At 41.3% G+C, this 26,472-nt stretch overlaps 1 protein-coding gene across 15 annotated transcripts in view; it reads left to right on the top strand.

The window, feature by feature from the left end:
* Positions 1-26,472, top strand: part of NCKAP5 (NCK associated protein 5) — a 623,444-nt gene that overhangs the window by 289,381 nt on the left and 307,591 nt on the right. For 14 of the 15 annotated variants that reach the window (XR_012154214.2, XM_073305284.2, XM_073305277.2 and 11 more), the window contains one exon: positions 9,176-9,239. The exons of the other annotated variant lie outside the window; for it this stretch is intronic. Coding sequence is in view for 13 of the 14 variants with exons in the window: in XM_073305284.2 (XP_073161385.2) it covers positions 9,176-9,239 (64 nt within the window). In the remaining variant the exon portion in view is untranslated. The remainder of the gene's footprint in view (positions 1-9,175; positions 9,240-26,472) is intronic. 15 annotated transcript variants of the gene reach the window in all.

The raw sequence follows: 26,472 nt of genomic DNA, 5'->3' as shown, positions 1-26,472 counted from the left end.
CCTTGGGCCTGTGCTCTTGTCAGATCACATAAACTAAATGGGGTCAAGCCTGGTTAGTACTTGGTTGGGAAACCTCCATGGAAAACAAGGGTGTGGAAGGAAGTGGTGCTTGTAATTCTGTGCATAGTACACCTCACCATAAGTCTGTATTGGCACCATGCTGGAGCATTGGTTTAGTGGATTTTAGAGACTGATTTTCTGGATCATTGGAAGAACAAGGTCCTAGTTAACATCCCACAGCTTTTTTGGAAGTGAGGGTAAGTGTTTTGAAAGAGTTAATGATACATGTGCGCTTTTGAAATTCAGATTTCGAATCCTGCCTGCTTAAATATTTATTGCCTTTTCAGTTGGGTACTCTTCACTTCCTGTCTTTCTACTGTGTAATGTTGCTGTCAAGATGTTTTTATTTTCCTGTGGCAAAGGAATCTGCACTTGTATGGACTGATACACCCATACGATAATAAAACAGTGCTCGCTAACATACAGTTTGGCTAGTGTGGTGTGGTCTCACTGTTTGAAATAATTTTTTTACAAAGCATGGTTTTCAATCTGCCAAGTCATCTCTTGTATTTTTACAGGAAGACAAGAGCTCAGTGTTACAAATGGTTCACTACATGAAGGAAAATACTAGATTTTTAAGTAATACTTCTTTTGTGCAGAACTGTGCAAGTTCAACACAGTGTGAAAGTTACAAAGCTAAGTGTGAAACATACATGAAAAAACAGTCTCTCTTTTTTGTTGTTCTCAGGTTAAGATTGGTTTATAGAAAAACTAGTGTCTGGATAACATGAGCACTGACTCTTAAGAGGAATTAAATAAAGAAGAGGTACAGCTGTATCGGAAAATGATCATTTCAGTATGAAAGGGAAACTCTGGAAGCTGCTTAAGTGTTAAGAGTGTAAGACACACATTCTGCGCACACATGGTGGGTGTACTGATGTGTGATTAAGACTGGAAAAAAGGGCTTTGTCCGGTTTTTTTATGGGTATTGTGTTCTCTGTGGAACCTGGGCAACTGGATTCAGTGAAGCATTACATCAAGTTTTAGGTGCAGTACCCAGACATTTCAAATCTCCTTGAGTTTTGATTGATGCCAAAGTACTTTTCTATTACAAAGCTTTTTTTAAAAAAATTATTTCTTAGCACTGAAAATGTGTCCTAATCTACTTGTGCATGCCTAAACCTTCTTTGAAAATTAGGATGAGATTCCATCTGAGACAATTTTGGTTGAACATATTCCTGAAGGTTTCATCACATGACATAATCTTTAATTAAAGATTAATCTTTAATTCCTGGAGACTCCAGGACAACCCAGGAGGGTTGGCAACCCTAGCCTGAACTCTTATGCTGGAAAGGTATATCATCATTTCACCTATGTAGGAGGCTGAACCAAGATTATTTATCTAAAAACTCCAGAATTTGAGATTTCAAAATATGGATCAGAATCTTAACATAACGTTTGGGAGGTTCAGGTTCAGTGTTAGGGTTTGGCCCATTATAGAGAGAGTTTGGAGCTATGACTGTTTAAAATTAGGACATAGGATTAGAAAATATATACTTGGATTTTTAAATGAATAATTTACACAACAAAGATAGCATCTTTTTTGTGTGTCTGGAATGTCTCTGAGCAGACCATGACATACACTAACATTCTTGTTCAAAGTTGTGGTGTTTTTTATAAAAAAAAAAAAATCAGTCCAGTTATTTTTGTCTCTCTGAATTTTGAAAAGTTAGTGTTTGATATTGAAAATCCGAGCTCTGGCAGTTAGTTGTGACTGGTCACATGGCATAGTTTCTTTTCAGTCTAACTCATGAGGAAGATGGCTTGAAGGAGTAGTAGTAGTTAGGGGGACATTAGAATGTAGGCAGGATTATTTAGAACATCCTTTGTGGGCCAAATATGCCTTACTTGGCCCATCCCATCATTACACAGAAAGGTAGACTATTGTGAGAGATATTAGTGGTGGGAAGAGTTTTAAATGTATTTTCCTCTCATAGTATTCACACAAAGCAATTGCATGTGTATGTTTGGTCCTGTCTGCCAAGGGTATATGTTCAGATCTTTATCGGGCTCCCTCAGTTACCTCTATAAAGGGTCTCTGGCTAGGCATTTTGGGAACACTGTCCCCTGTTGTATTTACGGCCTGTGACCCATCTTCTACAACATATACTTACAGTGCAAATCAATTTCAAAAGCACAAAATATGCTTTCTAACAGCATTTTGTAAACCTCTTATCATTTGATGTTTTTTCCAAAAGTACCAACAAGTGCATCTGAAGTGAATTTATTTTAATATTTTGTCCAGTCCTTGCAGAAATTTTTTTTTGTCTGGTTCAGGTCTGCTGTAGTAACTATAGGGATAAAATATACTTGATTTAAAAATTAGTAAAACCGTGTAACTTCACAGCGAAGCTAAGCATATTTCCTATTAAAAATATTAAAACCAAAAGTTAACTTTGAAGGCTCATCACAATATTCTTACACATTCAAAACATCTGAAAGGCTAAAGCAGCTGAAAACCTATTCTATTCTCCAGCTCTGTCATAATAAAAAATCTTATCCAACTGACACTGTGTTGATTAAAAAAAAAAAAATCTGGGCTGAGAACTGTTACAGGTTATATCTTAATCAGACTTGTCAATGATTAACTTCGTCAGACACTGGCTTTTAATGGATAGTCTTATTTGGTCACAGTTAAACACAATGGACCTCATTCCCCTTTGCTATACAGCTTGTATAATAATTTACGATAATTCAAACTGTGTGCAAAAATGCTACCAACTCAGAATGGTAGCACTTTGTATGCACTTTGCAATCATTTTGCTGGTGTATATGATTACATGTGGTGCAAAACAATGTATTACCATACCCAATGGGTCAAATTAATCCCTGATGGAATGCCATGAAATTACACCATGGACTGATTTGGTCCAGGGGCACTGCTGTGCCTCACTAATGTGTCCTAGTAAGTGAAGGTAACAATCTGCTTGGAGTGAAGTACACAATTTCTTCATTTCTAGGAGCGGGGCCTATTTAAAATAGAAACATAAACTTGGGTTGCCTCCAGATAAACGTTCTTTTAGACACCCATGCAACAAATGGCTGTGCAGTGCTCTTAACCTTTTTTTTTGGTGATACATAACAAGCTACTTTTTGTTTTTGTGTTTTGTTTTCATTGCAGAATTTTTCAAATATTACATCTTTTATCTTGCATCATGCAGATTCTTTAAGGGTGACCATCCTGGCTTTGTTTCCTTAGGAAATCCCTCAAGGAAGCTCTCTTTCTAATATTTCTCCAAGACTCTTGCTGGTAGTACTCAGAAGATTCATGTACCAGAAAGAGAAATCTTTTTATTAGTGAAAGCATAGATGGGATTTTTGGGTTCTCAAGGTCTTCAGGAACTTATAGCTTGTTCTGCATTCAGATGTAAGATTGAATAGGGAGAGAAAATTTCTTTTTTTTGCAGACAGCTGAAGTAGATACAGGGGGGGCCCATGTTGTTTCATTGTGTATTTTAATGTTGATTTTTCTAGCAGACTGTAAATATGGATAAACAGCTCTTATGTGCTTTGCTCATGAAATATCCTTAAGCATTTGTTTTGCAATTAAAAAGTCAAAACCCCTCAAAGCATATGTTAGCTTTTCCACTAAAGCATATTGAGGCAGTGAAGCAATGCAAACAAGCAACTGACTATTTCCAGTGGATGAGCTAAATCCTTAAAACAGGATTAACCAATTTTGTAATTTGATTATGGTAGGATCCTGCCCACCAACGACAGGGGTCTGTCGGTGTTACAGTAGCATCTACGCAAAGGGCCTTAAAAAAAGGGCTGTGTTTAAAAGCTACATATTTGCACGAAAGGTGCTATTAGTGTATTTGTTCTACCTGTGCATTTTCAATAGATGTTTAGAGCTCTGATAGTCAAGTTGGAAAACAAAAACAAATAAAACAAACAAAAATTTGATTAGATTAAATGCAAGATCCAAATTGTTTTGATATACTTTACTTAGGTTTTGCTAATATTAGCTATATGAAAGTACTCTAAAAAATATGAATGCTTGATTAGTAATACCTTAAGTTATTTGATAGGTAGGTACCATAACGAATGGAAATTGAGTGAAGTTAAATTGATTAAATTTGTGAATGGTAAATAGTTTAGGAACATGGCAAAAATGCCTATGATTATAAATGCTTAAGTAAAAGCTGGATTGCAATAGGTTAGAGGTAATCCTGTAACTTCTCTGGTAGGAGTCACTTTCTGTACAGAGTTCTTGAAAATTAGTGCTATGTAAATAATGGAAATTCTGTTTCACACAGGATTTCAAGATTTAGAAACTGTTTTTATTCCAATCCAGAATAAAACCTGAAAATTTTGAAATTTTCTGAAAAAATATTCCTAAAAAAATTATTGGGATTGTTTGAAATATTTCATTTCAATTTTGACTTTTTAAAAAATTTAAATTATATTATAACACAAAATAAAACAATCAAACAAAAAGTTGTTTTGGAGGAAAAATTAAGACATCATCTGAAAATGTAGAAACAGTTTTGTTCAGAGTTTCGATTTTGATGGAACTGCACTTTCCAATGAAAACCTGTTCTGCAGAGGTTTTTTCTGATCGGCTCTACTCCAAACCTTGATTTGCCCTGATTCCCCTTTGTGTTTTGCTTCTCTAACTCCACAACAACTTACCCACGAAAAGAGAGGAGTCCCCCAGTCAAGTTGAAGGGACCCTTTCACATCTGTACTTTCTTGCTTAGTCCTTTTTATTTTATTTCTTTCTGAGCCAGCTTTTCCTCTCATATACTGTACTTCCCAAAGCGGTGGCATTGGTCTGCTACAGGTGTCTCAAACTCAATTTACCTTAGGGCCAGTGCCAGTCCTCAAATCCTACCAGTGGGCCAGTAATGTCACTCATGCCGCCCAGAACCCGTCCCCAAAACGCCGCACCCCACCTGCCTAAGGCTCTGGGAGGGAGTTTGGATGGGGGAGGAGGTCTGCGGTAGTGGGTTGGGGTGCAGGCTCTGGGAGGGAGTTTGGGTGCAGAAGGGGTGAGAGGTTGGGTTCTGGGAGGGGGTCTGGGGTGCAGGCTCTGGGATGGAGTTTGGGTGCGGGGGCAGGCTCTGGGCTGGGGCTAGGGGAGGGGTGCAGGCTCTGGGAGGGAGTTTGGGGATGGGAGGGGGTGTGGGAAAGGGGTGGGGGTGCAGGTTCTGGGAGGGCGTCAGGAGGTGCAGTGCTTACCTGGGGCTCCAAGGTGGGGTGGGCCAGGGGGCCTCCACACACTGCTGCCCCCAGACACCGCCCCTGTAGCTTCCCATTGGCTGCAGGGGCGCTCGGGGCGGGGGCAGTGTGCAGCGGCACAGCCCTGCCGTGCCCTGCCTCGACCTGGGGCCGGCAGACATGTGGAGTGAGCACGCAGAAGCCGCTCAGCTCCTCTGTGCTGCCGGTGGTGGGCAGGATCCTGGGCCATTGTAAATCGCCTGGGGGACACGTGGGGGCGGGGAGCGCCCAGACGCAGCAGACAGGGCCAAGGGAGAGATCTGGCCCCAAAATTGCTGGAGCCCTGTGGGCCACATTGGGGAGGTTCTGGGGCTGCAGATGGCCCACAGGCCGGGAGTTTGAGACCCCTGGTCTGCTAGATGAGAGCCACAATGAGTTACCTTAATGGCCCAATTTGGAAGTACACTTCCCAATTTAACTTTCCCTTTGAACAAATCCTGTTTGTTTAAGTTCTTATATGGCTCTGCTCCCTGTAGTATCTGAGCATCTCTCAAGCATTAGTGGATTTTATCCACAATACATGTGAAACAGGAAGGTATCATCCCCATTTTACTGGTTGGGAACTGAGGCACACGGTAGACTAAGAGATTTGCCCAGCATTCCATAGGGAGTCTCTGACGAGCCAGGAACCAAATGCAGGTCTCTTGACTCCCAGTCCAGCATCCTATCTTTTAGACCATTCTTCTGTTTAACATTGTTTTAAATGTGCTTCTCGGATATGACTTTCATCATCAGACAGACGCCAGTACAGAAAAATGACCTCATTGTTCCGTGGGCCTACAGTAATATAAAGCATTTGCAGCATATTAACCTTTAAGAGATAACCCATTTTTGAACAGTACAAAGTAACTTGAGATGGAACGTAACACAATATGATTTGAAAGTAGCTTCCGTCTACAGACGAGCACACACAAACACACAGGGATGTAAGAACAGACAATTTTCAACTTTCATATAATATTAGAGATTTTTAAAAGCTATATAGGTCAGGTTATGCTTTGCCATGGCAATATCCGTGTCTGGGCAGATTTAAGCAGAAAACTCAGTCTCAACTTAAGTTTCCCGACTAATTATCCCATCATTGAGAGGGGAGAGGGCTAATTTGCTGGCCCAAGATATGTGTGTGGTTTGGGGCCATCCAAGCCAGTGCCATAAACCCTTGTGGAATCCTACAGATACTCACACATCTATGGTGGGCCACTCTGAAACATCTCCTGGTCCTGGCAGAATTGTTCTGAAAATAACTTTGCTGCCACAGTCTTCTCATTTGTGCCTGGGCCAGCCCTTCTCAATGGCATGGAGTAGGCTCTCCAGGGAGCTGATGCTGACTGTGTCAGCATTGTTTTCTGCGGAAAGAATTCCCCAGGGCTAGACAGAGCATTTCCGTCTCCCTTCTCATCTGTGGGAGCCTTGACAGGACAGAGATTCCACAGGTTTAGGGAAATAGAGAATACTTCCTCTTAGATTTCTCTCATCTCCTTTCTCACCTGCCCCCACCGTCATGTTTTTACCAGTCAATCTTGTCTTCCCTTTTAGGCTGGCGATTGACCAAATGAAATGATGCAGTCTGAGTTTCAGCCTTTGTTCTGGAGTTGGAAAACATGTTTTTCAGGGTAGCCAGTCATTGGTGAGGATGGAGAGTTGAAGTATCTGTCTGTTTCCAGCTTCTTCCGTGAGCCTTGGTCTATGCACTTGCGACGCTTACTGTTTTAACGAATCCTCCATTGCTTCTTAAATTGGTAGGAGATTGGGACTTTACTTTGATGGGCTCATGGGTACTGAATTATTTCGCTCTCCCTCTTTTCTAAATTCATCTTGATCTGTCTCTGCCCATGCTGAAACTCAACCTCTAAAAAAAGTTTTGTTTCATACAACATGTGTATTCACACACGTGTGTATTTGTGTACACACACACACATATGAATTGAGCATTATTAGTTTTCATATTTGCCTACTCTTACTGCCTTTTACCCCTTCTTTTTCACCCCTTGACTGATTTAATTTGTTAAATTTTTAAAAAGTGAACTTTTATTTTCGTGATTTTTAAAAAGCATATTTTAAACAGTTTGTATTATGCTGTGCAACACAGTGCTTCAGGTGTGCAAAGGAGGTGGGAGAGGTGTTGGAGTTGAATAATTGATAAATGTTTTTTACTTAAGCAAAGGAAGTAAGGCATCTTTCAGCAAGCTAAAAGAAAAGGAGTACTAGTGGCACCTTAGAGACTAACCAATTTATTTGAGCATAAGCTTTTGTGAGCTACAGATCACTTCATCGGATGCATTCAGTGGAAAATACAGTGAGGAGATTTATCTATCATGATGGCTTTAGTTGCTCAAAACTGCTCATGTATTGTAAAGCAGATCAAGAAAGGGGGACAAGTGATATCTGCTGTGGAATTACTATGGGGATGGTGTGTCTATTGTTGGTGCCATTTATTTAATTGCAGATAAAGTTCTTGGACTGATGTGTGAACTGAAACTGTGGTCAGGGAATTACATTAACTACTACTCCCTCCTCAGGATTATCACTGTATGTATTTTTAGGTCTAGATTGTGTTTGCTGAATGGAAGTGAATAAATTAAGTGAGTAGAACTCTCTAAGTGAGAGCGTTGTTGTGGGGTGTATGATATGTGTTATTGTTCTCTCACCATTTGCATGGAATTTTTTGTGACAATCTAGGTTTCTTGAAATTCTGTTCCTCATAGGTTTAAGCATTAGGTGCAAGGGGGGTCATATGCTTCCCCTCTCCTAAAGTTTTACTGTCCTTTTGATGTTGCCCCTCAGGGTGGATATATGAATAGTGTGTTCTCCTCTCCACACATTTTTTTGTTTTAATGTGGTTGTATCACGAATATTCCCCAATAATTATTGGACCCAATTGAAAAATGCCCATCTTGCCTTTCTTAAAATAATTTTAAAAGGTTATTTCCTGTCTCTTTATTCCTCTCTCTGCTCACTCTATTTAACTAGCACTGGTGTCTTTTGTTTCCCTTTACACTGTTCCCTTTACACTTCTCTTCTGTACCTCCTGCATACTATGTCTCTCCGCTCCAGGGCCTTCCAGGATCTTTCCACTCCATGATCTTTTAGGACAACATCCTCAGCTGGTGTAAACTGGCATTGCTCCAGCTGAAGTCAGTGGTGCTACACCAGAGTACACCAACTGACAATCTGCTGCCCAATCTCTCTTCAAATCTTCTAAAACCATATATTTTATCCCTTGCATAAACTCTCGGGGAGAAACTCTCTCTGTTGTTGTTTACTGTACACAATAAGAGCTTGATTTACCACCACCCCCTGCCCCTTTAATAAAGCAAATAGGCCTACATGAAGTCAAGCTAAGGATCTGAATGAGGATTTCATGTGACTGAGGGTTTCAGGACTGGGGTCTAAAATTGTAAGTAATACTGAATTACAAAATGCTACAGAATGTGTTTATGAATACGGTTGGTAATGGGTTCTCAGCTTCTTCTGTTAGTTTATAAAGTTCAAATATAGTAACAAATGTTTTTAAATATTCCAACCTTCTAACCAGAGCTGCCATATAGTAGAATAAAGTTGATATGCAAGGTTACAGAAAAATGATGGACAACATAATTTAGGTGAAGTTTTCCCATAAAGCCAAGATCATGGGCTACTTTGCTACTTGTTTCAATGGGACAATTGATGCATAGGTTGATTTGATTCACTGACACGGTGTCAGGCTGTCATGAAATGCAACAATAAAGCTCAACTCCTTTAAACATTTTAGGAAATATGGCAGAGAGAGAGAGAGAGCTCTGCCAAGACGGTTACCACGGCAATGTCGAAGAATGCTGCAGTGACATGCGAGCAGAGCATTCTCCCAACTAGTGAAAAATGATCTGCTTTTCATGTGCTTCTCTTTCCATAGGGAGAAGTTGTCTGTGGCTCAGCTGCAGCGGGAAGTTGCGCGAAGTGAGAGTGAAGGGACAATGGTAAGTGTTGGATAATATCTGTTTTGCAATTCCAGTTATACCCTTTCTATTCAGGCCTTAGACACATTTCACCTTCCGGAGGGTGGCCACTGAAATATTAGTCTTGCATTACGATTAATGATGTTTTTGCCAGTGATGATTTTGGAAAAACTCAGTTATACCAGAAACACCATTGTCTTGGAAATACTTGTGTTAGGCAGAGAAATAGTCTCCTTTTCCCTGGTGATGGGAATTCACCCTGAAACTCAGGCAAGCATCACTCTGAACCAAAATAGCCAATATCAGATTGAGATATTAGAATCATAGAATATCAGGGTTGGAAGGGACCTCAGGAGGTCATCTAGTCCAACCCCCTGCTCAAAGCAGGACCAATCCCCAACTAAATCATCCCAGCCAGGGCTTTGTCAAACCTGACCTCAAAAACTTCTAAGGAAGGAGATTCCACCACCTCCCTAGGTACCGCATTCCAGTGTTTCACCACCCTCCTAGTGAAAAAGTTTTTCCTAATATCCAACCTAAACCCCCGCCCCACTGCAACTTGAGACCATTACTTATTGTTCTGTCATCTGCTACCACTGAGAACAGTCTAGATCCATTCTCTTTGCAACCCCCTTTCAGGTAGTTGAAAGCAGCTATCAAATCCCCCCTCATTCTTCTCTTTCGCAGACTAAACAATCCCAGTTCCCTCAGCCTCTCCTCATAAGTCATGTGCTCCAGTCCCCTAATCATTTTTGTTGCCCTCCGCTGGACTCTTTCCAATTTTTCCATATCCTTCTTGTAGTGGCGGGGGGGCCCAAAACTGGACACAGTACTCCAGATGAGGCCTCACCAATGTCGAATAGAGGGGAACAATCACATCCCTCAATCTGCTGGCAATGCCCCTACTTATACATCCCAAAATGCCATTGGCCTTCTTGGCAACAAGGGCACAATGTTGACTCATATCCAGCTTCTCGTCCACTGTAACCCCTAGGTCCTTTTCTGCAGAACTGCTGCCTAGCCATTCAGTCCCTAGTCTGTAGCGGTGCATGGGATTCTTCTGTCCGAAGTTCAGGACTCTGCACTTGTCCTTGTTGAACCTCATCAGATTTCTTTTGGCCCAGTCTTCTAATTTGTGTAGGGCCTTCTGTATCCTATCCCTACCCTCCAGCATATCTACCTCTCATCCCAGTTTAGTGTCATCTGCAAACTTTCTGAGGGTGCAATCCACACCATCCTCCAGATCATTTATGAAGATATTGAACAAAACCGGCCCGAGGACCGACCCTTGGGTCACTCCACTTGATACCGGCTGCCAAATAGACATGGAACCATTTATCAATACCCATTGAGCCCAACAATCTAGCCAGTTTTCTGTCCACCTTGTCGTCCATTCATCCAGCCCATACTTCTTTAACTTACTGGCAAGAATACCGTGGGAGACCGTGTCAAAAGCTTTGCTAAAGTCAAGGAACAACACGTCCACTGCTTTCCCCTCATCCACAGAGCCAGTTATCTCGTCATAGAAGGCAATTAGATTAGTCAGGCATGACTTGCCCTTGGTGAATGCATGCTGACTGTTCCTGATCACTTCCCTCTCCTCTAAGTGCTTCAGAATTGATTCCTTGAGGACCTGCTCCATGATTTTTCCAGGGACTGAGGTGAGGCTGACTGGTCTGTAGTTCCTAGGATCCTCCTCCTTCCCTTTTTTAAAGATGGGCACTACATTAGCCTTTTTCCAGTCGTCCAGGACCTCCCCCAATCGCCATGAGTTTTCAAAGATAATGGTCAATGGCTCTGCAATCACATCTGCTAACTCCTTTAGCACTCTCGGATGCAGCGCATCCAGCCCCATGGACTTGTGCTCGTCCAGCTTTTCTAAATAGTCCCAAACCACTTCTTTCTTCACAGAGGGCTGGTCACCTCCTCCCCATGCTGTGTTGCCCAGTGCAGCAGTCTGGGAGCTGACCTTGTTTGTGAAGACAGAGGCAAAAAAAGCATTGAGTACATTAGCTTTTTCCACATCCTCTGTCACTAGGTTGCCTCCCTCATTCAGTAAGGGGTCCACACTTTCCTTGACTTTCTTCTTGTTGCTAACATACCTGAAGAAACCCTTCTTGTTACTCTTAACATCTCTTGCTAGCTGCAACTCCAGGTGTGATTTGGCCTTCCTGATTTCACTCCTGCATGCCTGAGCAATATTTTTATACTCTTCCCTGGTCATTTGTCCAATCTTCCACTTCTTGTAAGCTTCTTTTTTGTGTTTAAGATCAGGAAGGATTTCACTGTTAAGCCAAGCTGGTTGCCTGCCATATTTACTATTCTTTCTACACATTGGGATGGTTTGTCCTTGTAACCTCAATAAGGATTCCTTAAAATTAGGTTTGTTTAGTCAAAAGTTGCCCCTCCCAAGCTGTAAAAAATGGAAAAATTAAAGTAAGGAAGCTTAAAGAAAGAAAAGAAGACCAGTTCGATAACTGTATAAATTTTAAGCTCTTAATTTATTTTTTGCTTTCCATTGGTTGTCTGTTTTCCATGTATCAAGCTTGTGGGATGAAGATTGTGAGTTAAAAACTGGCATGGCTGGTTTTAGTTAACTATAACTTCAATTGATAGCATGCCTTATTGTAACCCACGCATCTCCTGGGTGTGGTGTTCTGTGCCATCTAGTGGCACGGAGACCATTGAGAGAGAGAGAGAGAGAGAGAGATTTACAAGTCTGCTCTACAGCCTTAGCAAGGAGCCATATGGCTTTTAACTCATGCTATAGAGGCTCATGCACTAAGCTCCAGAGGTCCTAGGTTCTATCCCACCTGCCGATGGCCAGGGTCTGTCGGCGTTACATTATCACACTAAAACAACATTATTTTTTCCCAACCATTTATTAACACTGCCTAATTTATTTGAAATCCAGAGGACTTTTCCCATCTGAGAAGGATTCTATTTATCCCTTTCTTCACCTGAAAAGTCTGGGGGATGCAAGGGATAAAGCGGATATGTTCAGAATTACTAAAACAAAACCCAGTTCCCGTGGACATGTGCGTGAGGCTGCCATTGACTAAAATGGAGTCATCTAGTTGAATCTGAAGGCATAATTTGGCCCATAGTTTGTTAAACTAAGTGGAGAGAGTCTGAAATAGTGACCATATGAGGAGTGCATGTGAGCATGTAAAAACTCCATTAGTCTTGTGATGCAAAGTCTTGAAAACCTTAAAATTTCAACAGTTCCCTTTTAAAAATATATGTAAGCCACATTTAATGACTAGTATAATAAAATGAGAGATTTGGAAGGCATAATTGGCAGCATGCAGATAAAGATGAGTTTGATTCTGAAGCTACAGCTTTTAATGGAAAGCTGAAGCTAGACAAATTCTAACTGGAAACAAGGAGCAAATTTTTAACAGTGTAACTGACACTGCAATTAACCACTGAAAAAACTTACCAAATTGTTGTGGTGGATTCTCCGTCACTGGCAATTTGTTGATCAAGATTGGGCTAGATTGTATTGTTTAGAAAAAAACATCGAAACAGGAATTCATTCATGGAATTCCAGTGTCCTGTGTTATGCAGACAGTCAGACTAGATGGTCACAATGGTCCCTTCTGTCCTTATAAATTATGACTCTACTGTATGTATTGGAGCAGAGCTCATATACAAGGTGAGAAAAAAAATGTCCAGTGTTAAATCATAATCTAGGAGTCTGTAACTCAGGCAAAACTTCCACTGGCTTCAGAGAGAGTTTTGTCTGAGGAAAGATGGCAAAGATCAGGCCTCAGGTTTGCCACTGTGTGTATTACTTTTCAGTATAAATAATTTAAAAAAAGTACAAAGTGCTGTTACCTTGATTGAAATGTTTCCTTTAATTTTATGAACTAGTTTTCCTTGTAGGCATAGAACTAATACAGTTTCTTAAATGTGAAGTCCTTCTTGTGGGATAATTCAAGGCTCTTTAAATAAATAATATTAACCTTCTAGACCAGAGGTGGGCAAACTACTGCCCACGGGCCACATCCGGACCGCGAGACCATCCTGCCTGGCCCCTGAGCTCCTGGCCCAGGAGGCTAGCCCCTGGCCCGTCCCCTGCTTTCCCACCTCCCCCGCAGCCACACCACCGTGGGGCGCAATGCTCTGAGTGGCGGCGCTGCAGAGCCCGGCCTGACCCAGTGCTCTGTGCTGTGCGGCACGGCGCGGCTGCCTGTCCTGGTGCAGCTGCGCTGTCAGCCACTGGTGCTCCAGGCAGCGCGGTAAGGGGGCAGAGAGCGGGGCGGAGTTGGATAGAGGGCAGGGAAGTTCGGGGTGGTGGTCAGAGGGAGGGGGTGTGGATAGGGTTTGGGACGGTCAGAGGGCGGAGAACTGGGGTTGAATGGGGGCAGGGGTCTCGGGGAGGCAGTCAGAAAGGAGAGGAGGGGTTGGATGGGGTAGTGGGGGGCAGTTAGGGGCAGGGGGCAGTTAGGGGCGAGGAGTTCGGGGGCAGTCAGGGAGAAGGGGTGGTTGGATGGGGCATGGATCCCGGGGGGGGGGGGGGGGCAGTCAGGAAGGAGGGGGGGTTGGATGGGGTGGCCGGGGGCAGTTAGGGGCAGGGGGTCCGGGGGTGGTCAGGGGACCGAGAGCAGGAGGGGTGGATGGGGCAGGGGTTCCCGGGGGGCTCTCAGGGAACTGGGGGTTTGGATTGGGCAGGAGTCCTGGGCGGGCTTTCAGGGGGCAAGAAGCGGGGGGTTGGATAGGGGTTGGGGGGCCGGGCCATGCCTGGCTGTTTGGGGAGGCACAGCCTCCCCTAACTGGCCCTCCATACAATTTCAGAAACCCGATGTGGCCCTCAGGCCAAAAAGTTTGCCCGCCCCAGTTCTTGACATACATAGCTTTTGTGTACATGTGATTCCAGAGCATGCCTATCCTACATCAGGTAGAAAATCTACACTATTTAGGATTTGCTTCCCTACACAGGGGGATGCTAGTTAATTGCAGCCATAACTTATGACCAGCTGTTGTCTCCTATGTACGGCCCAAGGAATTATAGACAGGAAAGACCTGTTGCGCTATCTCGTCCACCCACCGTTGCAGGAATCGCTGCAGTGGGGATTATTCAGACAGAGCAATAATTAAAAGTAAACATTAAGCATGTGTTTTAGATCCGATTTAAGCTGTGATATCTTTGCTCAAAATATGAGTTATACACATCTGTATAAATAACACATGTGGTAAGCAATAATGAAATGCATCTTTACGAGGAGAGAATGTTGAGTGCCACTCACGGTGAGGTATCCCATCTTTTTGCAGGAGAAGAGATCAGGAGGAAACAGTATATGATATCAAACTATCAGACCCACATAGAAAATGCATTTTTTGTAAGTCTTTGGCTCCCAGAGTTACACTATCTCAGTGTTCAATTTATTCCTGGCAGTAGATATAGCAGGAAATGCTGAGGTGAAAGGATTAAAATGAAGATTTTTTTTCTCACAAGATAAATCGTCTCTACCAAAAAATACATTTTACTGATATAACAAATAAGTTTTTAAACAATTTTATAAAAACTTGTGTGTCACAACTAGAGTTCAGATAATGTAGGGAATAAATTATTATGTGGCGGGGGAGGGATAGCTCAGTGGTTTGAGCATTGGCCTGCTAAACCCGGGGTTGTGAGTTCAATCCTTGAGGGGGCCATTTGGGGATCTGGGGCAAAAACTGGGGATTGGTCCTGCTTTGAGTAGGGGGTTGGACTAGATGACCTCCTGAGGTCCCTTCCAACCCTGAGATTCTATGATTCTATGATACATATGAAACGGAAAAATAGGCTAAACTTATCTGTGAACAGTTTGATTTGCTTAGATTTATTTATTATTCACAGTTTTTTACTGGACCATCTTCACAAATAATTTCTGATTTGTAGAACTGTCAAATTGCACAGAGACTTTATTATTAATTATGTTTATTACAATAATGTCTCAGGGACAACCAAGAAAGGAGGCCCCATTGTGCTAAGCTCTGTACAAACAGTATAGTGGATGGTCCCATCCCAGAAGAGCTTACAGTTTAAACAGACAAGACAGACGCAGGTTAGGGTAGGGGAAAGGGTGGAACACAGAAGCAGAGTGAACTACTTGATGGTAGCAAACATTAATTCCATGTGTTGGTTTGTTTGAGGTGGGTGGGTTTACGTAAGAGGGGATAAACTAAACGGAAAGGGAAGGGAGTGAGGAGGACCGGGCAAGGGAGAAGTGGGGCAGGTGTGGTGTGAAGCGAAGATGAAAAGACTGAGGGACAGGGAGCAAGAGAGTAGAAACAAACAGCTAGTCAGCATAGGGCAGAGAAATCCAGGCAGAGCTGTGAAAAGTTGTCTGAATGTCCAGAGATCCTCTAGAAAGGACCCTAGAAATGTATCTAGAAATTGAAAACATGAATATATATCCAGGCTGCACTTTGACCCTTACTGCATAATTTTTAACCATGCACATTTGAAGTTTTGAGTTAAAAAATTAGGATATCAAAGGCATTTTCCTTCACCAAAGACAAAAAGCTACATTATACCCTCAAGTATGTGCATCTCTGTCTGAAGCCAATGAGAAATGTGTAAATATCTGTGATGGCAGAATTTTTATTTTCAAATGTACGAACTTTAAAAATAATCCAAGTAAGAGTTTATTCCAGAACACAGAAGTATATAGAAACATCTGAAATAATCAAAGAAGTAGTTTCCTCAGACTCATGTAACTTAAAAATAACCAAATAATATTTTACCAAACTTTCATCAAACACCAAAAATAAGAAAACATCTCTTTGGGCTCAGCACAAGACTAAATTTCTTGAACACTGAGTTCTAGAATCAGGAATTTACAATGACAATGCATTCTCAGCTGTGTGTGTCACTGCAGCAATGTTCTAATTATAAAACAGTTGTTTTGGAATTGAAAACCTAGAGTGTACTAAAACTATACAAAATGCACCACAGTCCCGTTCATATTCAAAGACAAGTAAAACTTCAAACACTTTTGCATCTGTTTATATATACATGCACTATAATATATTTGTTTACTAGTCATTTTTATTAGTTTCCTGCATCTAAGTACTATAATTTTAACCAACTTTTCTTTAGTTCATTGATCAGTAACCCACACAGAATAAATCCTAATACTCAATGTATTTATGAAAGTTAAAGTGGTACGATACTGTCTTTTATGTCTACATGGGTCTCACTAAGGGTGGGCCTTAGGCGCTGATTTACCATGTTTCCTGCTGTGGATTTAAGTAATGCAAAGTGATTATCATGGCTTCTTCCTTGTATCCATCTATTTCACACCTGCACCCTTTTGTTAGAAACACACCATGTTAACTGAATATGAGGTCCCCACTGAATAGGTTTCCACTCTTCTGTAATCCTCCTGCATTAGATTGATTTATGAATGTATCAGATTCTTTGTTAGCATGTAAACCACTAATTAATTTAAAGCCCTCTGTGGAGAAATTAAAGCCCTGGTTAAGACTTTCAACAGGCTCAGATGGTGCTAATAATGGAAAAACAAGTTATATTAATGAGTTTTTGTGTGATCCATGCTATTATTGCTTTACAATGAATTTTTAGCATAAACTAGTAGACACTGTAAGTTTAAAAAAAGGGGGGGGGGGAGGGGTGAACTACCAGAAAACAATTCATTTGTTATCCTAAACTGAGTTGAATTTTATCTTTCTTGTTACAACTTCCTTGCATTAGTTCTTTGTGTGTACACAGGAGTCACGGATGAGAGAAAAAGGATAAAATATAAAACAAACTGGATCTTTGCCTAAAACTCAAACCAAATCTTTTAATTACTTATTCAAGTTTGAAAAAGTTTGACTAACTCTGTGAAATCTTTGTCATTTTCATGTGACTCTGAACCTGTCTGTTCCATTTGGAGGCAGAAGTGCTGAAGTACAGAGAGCGGTTATGATCCAAAGCCTACTGAAATCAGTGGGATGTCTCCATGGTTTGAACTCCCTCATATTTCAGGGAGAGGTTGGTTGCGTCCATGCTAGCTCAGATCTGTGTTCAAACTCTGTGTTCATTTGAAAATTCAAAACAAAACAGATAATGCTGTATACTTTTTTTAGGTTCATTCAGGACCAATAACAGTAGCAGGGAATAAAACTGGAAATTTAAAGTAAATTCCAGAAAAGGTCCCCTGTAAACATTTTTTAAAATTCGGCATTTCTTGTTCCCTAACTATAGAGAGACACTTATTGCTCCAAGACATTACAGTATGGACTAAACTCACTCCATCATTATGGAGGCTCCTGTTTTTACTCCTCCTCCTTCCTCTCCCTGCTGCCTGTGCCTCTCTCCAGCTGTTATCACTATACTGGCTCCAGCTAGGGAACTGAATATGTGGCCTTCACCAAGGCTGATATTAATGCTGCTCCATTAATCAACTAGCAGGTAATGCTTCTAAAACCTGTGTGGTCAGCATTTCCAGATAGCCAGCATGTGACATCTGCAATGTGCCTGGTGCTTACCAAGGAGTGGGAGTCCTGAGTTTGCACTTGAACTTGGGTCTTTTACACATGGCAGCGTAATGTGCTGCCTCCAGCTTGGAAACACTTTTCTACCAAAGAAGTGATAAATCTGTGCAATAGCCTTGAGCTACTGGAAAGTCTGTTGATGCAGAAGCATTGAGGTCATTCAAATATAGATGTTGTTTAGCAGTAAATGAAGTGTTAAAAGATGAGCTAAAAGAGGCTAAATTATCTTTTTGCAATACCAACATTTATGTCCTTGCATCCAGTAACCCAGCTATCTGTGCTTTAATTAAAAAAGTAGCACATAATGAGGCAGACTCACTATTTCCGTTGAAGTTCCCTGTCTTGAAATTGAGCTATATTCACTATTCATCTATTCTTTCAGGTTTCAGCATGTTGTATTTTGTCAGGGAATAGCTGCATATTTAAATGTATCCCTTTGAACATTAAACACCCTAAAAACAAGATGAAACCTGCTCATCCATCCATCTTGCTCTTTTTTTCCTCTGTTAGATGGTCTATTTACACTACTTCCTACCTCCTCATTAGAGCTACATCACATAGTCCTCATGCATGTAGAAACTCAGTGACTTTAATGATAGTTATTATCACTGATAATGACTGACCAGTTTCTTTAGAAGTTTAGCCTAATGCACCTGGACCTCATTAAATTCTATCCTTCAGTGGGCCAAATGTCCTAATTTACAACTTTGCAACCTTATTGTTGTTAGTGAGGTTTCAAATATGTTTACCGAGAGAAGGATTTGGCCCCTTAATTCTTCATGTTAAATATGTTCCTTTTTATTTGTACATCTGAATATTTGGAGCAGACATTTTGTTATTACTGGTAGTTTCTTAAGAAGAATATTCTTCATAATTTAAAACAGAATGTTTCTGGCATTTCAGCACTCATTTGACAACAGCAACAACATAAAATAAAATAGCCACAGTTTTCTGAGTTTTCCTGACACTAACCTATTGGACACTTGATAGTTGTGTAGTCTCTGAGTTCCTCTGCTCTTCAAAGCCAATTTTAGCTTTTCCTAGTTAATTAACTTCAGAATTTGATTTACTCATCAAATTCTTCTATAAGAATGTGAGGATTATGCTGATTATAAATTAATTTACTTTCAATCTATTATTGTTTTAAGTGTAATAGGAATTATGTGAGCACATATGGGAAGGAAAATATCCCTGTTGTTTTTTTTTTCAGTTCCTACAGTTACTGATTCTGGCTTTCAACCAGAAGAGGGAGCTACATTCATTTAAAATAACATCCATAACCAAAGCTCAGTTTAAACTACAAACCTTCTTCAGCATATTCAAGGTTGAGTATTGGTGACATTGTAGTTCAAAACACCGTAGGACAAATCCTAGTCACATTTGACTTCAATGGGACTTAGATTTGGCCTTGTATTGTTAGCAGATCAAAGTCCCAATATTTAAAGATCTGTTTTCAACATTCCCAATTGTAGAGCATAAAACACTATCCTCATTTTCAGTCTTGGTTAGGGAAACGGAGGTGGTAGGTAATAGGATTATTCAAAATATAGTACTGAAAAAGGAAAAACAAGCTTTGGTATAAAAGATCATGTTTTATAAGGCCTGAATGGAAAACAGTCAATTTGTAAAAGTACAGTATGTAAAGTAAATTGCTCTTGGGTGGAAACTGGCATTTACACATTAGATAACCCATGCAGGAGCCAATCCAGGCAGTGCATCAAAAGTGCAGGAAGTCTCTCACTGTCCAATGAAGTGAGCTGTAGCTCACGAAAGCTTATGCTCAAATAAATTGGTTAGTCTCTAAGGTGCCACAAGTACTCCTTTTCTTTTTGCGAATACAGACTAACACGGCTGCTACTCTGAAAACTATCCATTGGGTATGTTTAATATCAGAGTAGAAGTTGTCTTTAGCATGGAGCAAATCCCATTTTATGGCTAGAAACAGATGTATGCTGCTCTAGGCAATACCTCACTGGCTAATACACACTAATAGTGAACTGTGGCCACTTTAATATTTTAAAGGTTAAGCTCTGCAATCTGGAGCACCCTCAGGCAATGCAATGGATTGGCGATGGGGCCCATCAGCATTATTGGGTTAATATTCTTACAAAGGATGACCTGAAAATAGCCACTATTTTGAAATCTAAGGAGAAAGTAAATGTATAAGCATGTTTTTGATAGAATACTAGGGTATTGTGCTGCTAATGGAACTCTATTAATCAGAAGATTTCTTGAAATTCTTAAAAAAACAATGTATAAATTGCATAACAATTTGAATTTGATGCAAAATATAAAGAGAAATCTACTGATAAATAGTGAAATTGCTATGGCATATTTGGGATTACTTTTTTTAGATCTTCTAGGAAAATTCTTATACTTTTAATATGATAAATTAACCAGTTTGTTCTCTTGGTTAATTGCCAGAATATTTCTGTAGCATTTATATTAATACAGTAGCATTGCTTTAATCAGAATAATGTGTCCACTGTTTTAATGCTGAGAACACAGAAAATCAGTTAAATTTATAGTTTTAGCTAAGGGTTCATTCATTTTATTTATTTTAAAACAAACCTTTTTACAGGTACTGTTAATTTCTTGTTTTTTAGCCTTCACACACTCTTTGAGCTAAATAGATGCTGGTGTAAGTCTGTGTAGCTCTGTTGACTTAAAGCTCTGTAAATCAGTGAAGATATCCTGATTTATATCAGCTGAAGATCTGGCCCTTAATGTCCTGGTAGCTTCTATCTCAGCGAATGCAAGACCTTTTGATTATCACAATAATATATGTACTAACACTTGTCATATTTGTGTTTTTTATATCAGTACTACTTCATAGTGAGTTGAATTGGTTACTGATTTATCATATAATGCATGACAAGAGCAACACAGAGAAGAGGACAATGGAATAAATCCTGCTCTACAAACTAAGCAAGAGGTCCCATTGAAATCTGGTTAGGTGAGCAGGATTTGCTCCAGTATAGGAAACAAGATCTTTTGTTTCCTTTCCATGCCTGTCAGCTAAAGGTGAACCAAACTTGTTTTGCTGACTATTTATTTAATATGTGCTTGCAAACCTAACCTAATGCTCACTCTCCCAAAGAGGTAACCTTTAGTCTTATAAATGTGACCCAAAAAGAGAAGATATTGAACAGTATGGAGGAAGTGGGGTGTGGAAGAACAAAGGTCAGAGTAAGAAGATTATTCAGTCTTGGTGTTGGCACACCTTGTTGGTTCAATTAAATGTATAAATCCAAACCTATATCTTTAAATGAATGGAGCATTGTTAAAAAGTGCCAGATTAACAGAAAGTCTGTGTTTTACCCAAGAACAAGTGAAGCACAAACAGTGGAAATAAAAGCTTTATCACACTGCCCTGTCCAAGGCTCAGCTCTGCAGCTCTCTGTACGGAGAGAGGGTAGTTCATGTTCCATGGCCCATTAAATCTCGGCCTCTCCAGTAAATGTGATAATGCATCCTTTGGTATTCCACTGAATATGTTACAATGAAGATTTCATCACATAGTTTCCAGGTCTGGAATTGGGACAGAGGCATTCTGGTGTGCCCTGTGGGATGACATTGATTATGTTTAGACTGTGGGAATGACTCTCTGATGTTTGAATTGTATTATTTCCATATTGCTTGTCGTGATGCACTGTGCTTTTGTAATTCTTCTGAACTCTAATAAAAAGTAAAGTACCATGTTACATACGTCTAATTCCCAGTGCCTTACCCGGCTGTAATCTGCCACCACAGTGACTTCCTCCCTCATTCCAAACCATAGCAACAAGCAATGCTTTGTGTGTACAATATAATGGCATATGTCTTAACATGTCTTAGACATCTACCAAAAATGTTTTTTAAATAGTAGTGTTTTTAGTCTCTTATCAAAAAGTCACAATGGGGTATAGTTTTACCACCCCTTTGGGGTACAGAGGGCTTGGGAACACCACTAGGTGGGAGCACACATGCTGCACGATTGTCCCTTTCCGTGCTGTCATGCGAGGTTGGGATGCTGAGCATTTGGCAGGGTTGGGAAGAAAGTCCGCAGCCTCAGGAAAAGATTCCTCCCTCTCCCTTCTTCCCAGTTTGTTGCTTGTTTGTACCTCATTCAGGAGTTCTGGGTTCAGCTTTCAGCTCTGCCACAGATTTCCTGAGGGATCTTGGCAAGTCATTTAATCTTCATGCCTCAGCTCCCCCCTCTGTAAGTCAGGGATAATGATACTCCCTTTCTGCCACCATTTGTATGTCTTGTCTGTTTAGACTATAAGCTTTCTGGGGCAAAGATTGTCTCTTACTAGGCTTTTATACAGTGCCTAGAACAACTGAGCTTAATTTCATTTGGGGCCATTAGGTGATACTGTAATATAGATGGTTGTAGCCCAGTTATTAAGGTTGGGCATTGCAGAGTGGATATGACTCAATATGCATAGCCTTCATAAGAACAGGTTTGTAATGGCTGTTTATACTCTGAGTTTGTGAATAGCATTACAGTGTGATCCTACCTATTTAGAAGCTATGCCTCAAGGTAGGAGAGAAGTTATCCTCCTTCGGGAGCATTCTAAGTTTGGCACCTATTTACCTCAGCCCTGGACCAGTGACTGGCCTAGTTTCCCATTTAAGCAACTTCGTTCTTGACTTCACAATGAGAGCCAGACCTAATCGTGTGATTGTCTCTGGAAATGTAGTGGTATGTAAGGTTCCTTATGCTGTTGATGATAAACTACAGCAAAAGAGAAAATATGTGCAGTTTACTGCCAGAGATTTCATGGGGGTTGCGGGGGGGAATATATGTCTTAACTCAAAAGCTGAAGAATCTCTGATTTAATAATTTTATTAAGATAATGTTGAAGTAAAAAGAAAATGGTACAGAGTTTAAGCATAGAAATTTCTGGTTATCAGGGAATAAGGTACAGATTAACTACATCTTGAATCTTGCAGGTATTTTAAATTAATTTCTTTCATGTACTGGATGTAACATATTAGACTACAAGAAAAATAAGTGTTCACATTAAATAATTTGTAGGAGTGGGAATAAAGCTCTTGCTGTAGGACATTTTTTTGGCTAATACCTACCATTTGGGTGCAATCTGTCTCTTCAAAAGGTACAGAAAAACTTAGTCAAAATGAGCCTCCAGAAAAATCATGACTATATCATAGTCTCCTGAGATAAGGGAGGAGGTGCAGCCCAGAGGCCAATACAGCAAGAAAGCAGAGTTTTCTTAGCCCCAGTGCACGTATTAGATGACTAGAAATGAGCATACTTTTTGGTCCTTGATTTTTCAAAGATTTAAATAAATGGGCTAAATGCTTCCTGGACATATATCTGGTATTTCTCTGTTGACTTGACTTTTTGCTAGGATTGATACAGGGAAGAATTTGACAAAATTTCTGTTAAGTTATTGTCTTAAGAAAAATCTATTTAATATTTCAGTTATTTTCTCACTATAGGGGTTTGCTATCAGATTTGAGATCTGGGTTGTTATGTATTACAGCAGCTGAGTTCAAACCCCCATTGTGCTAGGCAATGTACAGACACACAGTAAGAGATATTCCCTGCCCCAAAGAGCTTACAATTTCAAATAAAGACAGATGCAGTGACTTGCCCAAGGTTATACAGGAAATCTGTGGCAGAGCCAGTAATGGAACCCAGATCTCCTGAAACCCATGCCTATGTTTTAATCACTAGGCCAGGGGTCAGCAACCTATGGCACGCGAGCCCATTTTTAATGGCACGCTGCTGCCTGCCGGGGCAGCAGCAGCATGCCATTAAAAATCCTGCCCTGCCTGGCCTGGTCTGGCCCACTCTTCTCCGCCCCCTTCCTTCCGCAGGGGCAGGGGCAGAAGCTTGGTCCTGCCGGCTCCCCTGCCTTTTCCTGCAGTGTGCTGGGTTCCGCCCCTCCACCTCCTCTCTGTCCCTCCCTGCCAGCCGATCAGCTGATGGCCCTTGCAAGGGGGTGGGTGAGGAGTGGGGTCAGCGTGCTCGCTGCTCCCGGCGGAGGCAGAGAAGAAGTGGGTGCGGGGCCTTGGAGAGGAGGGATGGTGGAAGCGGGGAATACCCCCTCCAGTCCCCTGCCGTGAGCACTCCACGACCCCAGCCCTCTGCCCTGACACCCCTCACACACACCCCTGAAAGTCAAGCTCTATTCTTTCTGATGCATGCATCTTCAGCAATAGTAAAGATTCTGCAATAGGAACTCTGTTAAAAAATCCTGTTGAAGATGCACAAGAAAATAATCTTTCACATTTCCCCATTGTCCATAGCTGCGATGGCTCTGCAGTGCTCACAGGAGTGAAAAACTGTAAAATGGTGGGTTTTTTTCCCAGAAAATTAAGTAGATAGTACTGTTGAATCCATAAATGGATCAGTTGAGTAAATATGGTGCCATTTTTTACAATTACTTTTTTAAGCCTAAAAGGACTCTACAAATGAACACAGGAAAAAATTAATAAACTGACAGTATCATGAAGCAGTACCATGAAGAGCCTGTAAGAGGCTATGTGAGGAGGTGGCAGGTAGCAAACTATCGTTTGATATATCATCTGAGTATGATGCATAGAAATGTAAATGTGAAATCTGTGATATTAGACTACCTCAAAATCTTTTGTCTCTGATAGCATTGGAAATCATTTTAGGTTTTTTTTTCTTGTGATTGGCACAATAACCTCAGAACTGCTTGATGCTTGCATAGCGTTATAGCTCAGTTATCTGCTTGGTAGTGTCTCTATTGGCAGGATTTGCATGTGTTTATATTAAAAGGAAATAACTCCAAAAATTGCATTACATCTATTTCTGTGTGGCATCAGGGCAGCAAACATATGCTGCTTTTACTCTGTAAGAATCTCTATTCATCAATCTCCCTGTCAGAATGATGCAGAATTCTACACGTCCACCCTTTTAAATAAACTAGAATCCTTATAATATTCCTGATGTCGTTCCCATTGTGTGCATACCACACACAGTGTGTTGCCAGCTCCCATCTCACCTGTACAGATCCCAAGAATAAAGGAATCTGTACTAACCACAACCTCATTTATGTAATCAACATCATATAAGGGTTACTTTTGTTTGTACTGAGTGCAAATGGAACGAGGAAATAATCATAGGATTATTCAGGACATGGAACTATTTTGGTTTATCTAAAGTATCTTGTACCAGCAAGAAGGAATGCCTGCAGTATTGTCCTATATATGACCTGTAAGCTGCAGCTGAGACAAGGTAGTGAGGCAATTTGAAGGGGAATGCTCCTTTTGGAGATCTCTTGCATTTTACTCTGCAACGGTTCAGCCCAAATACAGTTATCTGATCTAAGAGATATGCCAACTGGTTATGGCAAAACCATTCACTTTATGCTATCATGGTAGGAGAACATGTTTGTTCATTGCATATGTCAGACAACATGATATGAAAATACAGTGTGTATACGTAGAGGGGGATACACTGTCTTGCATGATGCACCTTGAAGGGGCTCATGTTTACTGTTTATTCCAGGTAGTGGTTGTAACAGAGTGGTCTGCCCCTCTGTGTGCCAGACAGCCCTAGTGGATTATCAGACCCAGCTGGGAGGGGGGGTCAAGTGATTCCTATAAAGGGCTGGGAAAGCTCAGTTGGAGGGGGAGCTGTGGAAGGAAAGCTGGCTTCTGTGACTGGCCCTCTGGGAGGCCAAGGCTTCTGGGCCTCTTCAGCCTGTGTTGGTCAGGGGAATAGGTTTGTTTTGTCTTCCTTGGCGTGTTTTTGAATTAATAAACCATGGTCTGAGGGAGGGACCTGAAAATGACTTGGGCATGGTGTTAGTCCTTCCTGGGCTTGAGGGGACAGGCCAGGAGCCTATGCTGCATTTAATATTCATGTTGTGGTAGCTCCCAAAGGCTCAGTCAAGCTAAATGCATCTTCTTGCTAGAGTGCTTGGTCATGTCTGTTCCACGTTAGGTGTGAACATGCTGCGTGCACTGTTGCCTGAGACTTTTCCCTCAGTGGTGTCCCTTGGGCCATCTCTAGCACCCTTTTGTGCTGCATGCTTATGCACTGGTATAAGGTGCACTGCCGCCCTGCACCCTCTCAGTTCTTTCTTACCATCCTTGACGCGCTCAAACAGCTCCTCTTGCTTCTGCAAGGCGTTATTCAGTGGTTTTCTATTCAGCTTAGTTTTATTAGTCATAGTCAGTAGTAGTGTAAATAGCTAGTTAGTCCCCCTCTCTTAGCATAGGGGGGCACCCTTTACCCCTCGGTCTGAGCATGCCCTGGTCCTTGGGCTTCAAACCTTGTGACTCTTGCAGCAAGCCTATGCCAGTGAGTGACCCACACACCAGTTGTCTGAAATGTCTGGGAGAGGCTCACATGGCACCCGAGGGTGCTAGAGCTGGCCCGATGGATACCACTATGTGAAAAATCTCCGGAGACACTGCATGCGGTGCGCGCACACCTAACATGGAATGGACATAAGCAGCACATCTTGAAGAATAACCATTACGGAAAGGTTTGTAACTGTTTTTTCTTCTTCCTTCCTTTCCCACTCCACTTTTTTCCAAACCGTCGTCCTCCTTCTAGTGTCTTGTGAGAGCAGGTGCACTGGACAGCCATATCGGTCCTAATGGACCTTTTGGAAGGTGGCATTATCCCATTAGAGAAGTTAAATGAAATTCCACCTTGAGGCAATAGGCACTGAAGGATCAGAAATCAGAATCAAGCCCTAAATATCTACAGAAACCGTGGTTTCTTCCTCCTGCCCTTCCTCCACATTTGATGCCTGTACTGCAAGCACACTAA

This window comes from Lepidochelys kempii, chromosome 11 (assembly GCF_965140285.1).
Source record: "Lepidochelys kempii isolate rLepKem1 chromosome 11, rLepKem1.hap1, whole genome shotgun sequence".
Lineage (NCBI taxonomy): Eukaryota > Metazoa > Chordata > Testudines > Cheloniidae > Lepidochelys > Lepidochelys kempii.
This window is presented reverse-complemented; position numbering and strand designations above follow the sequence as displayed.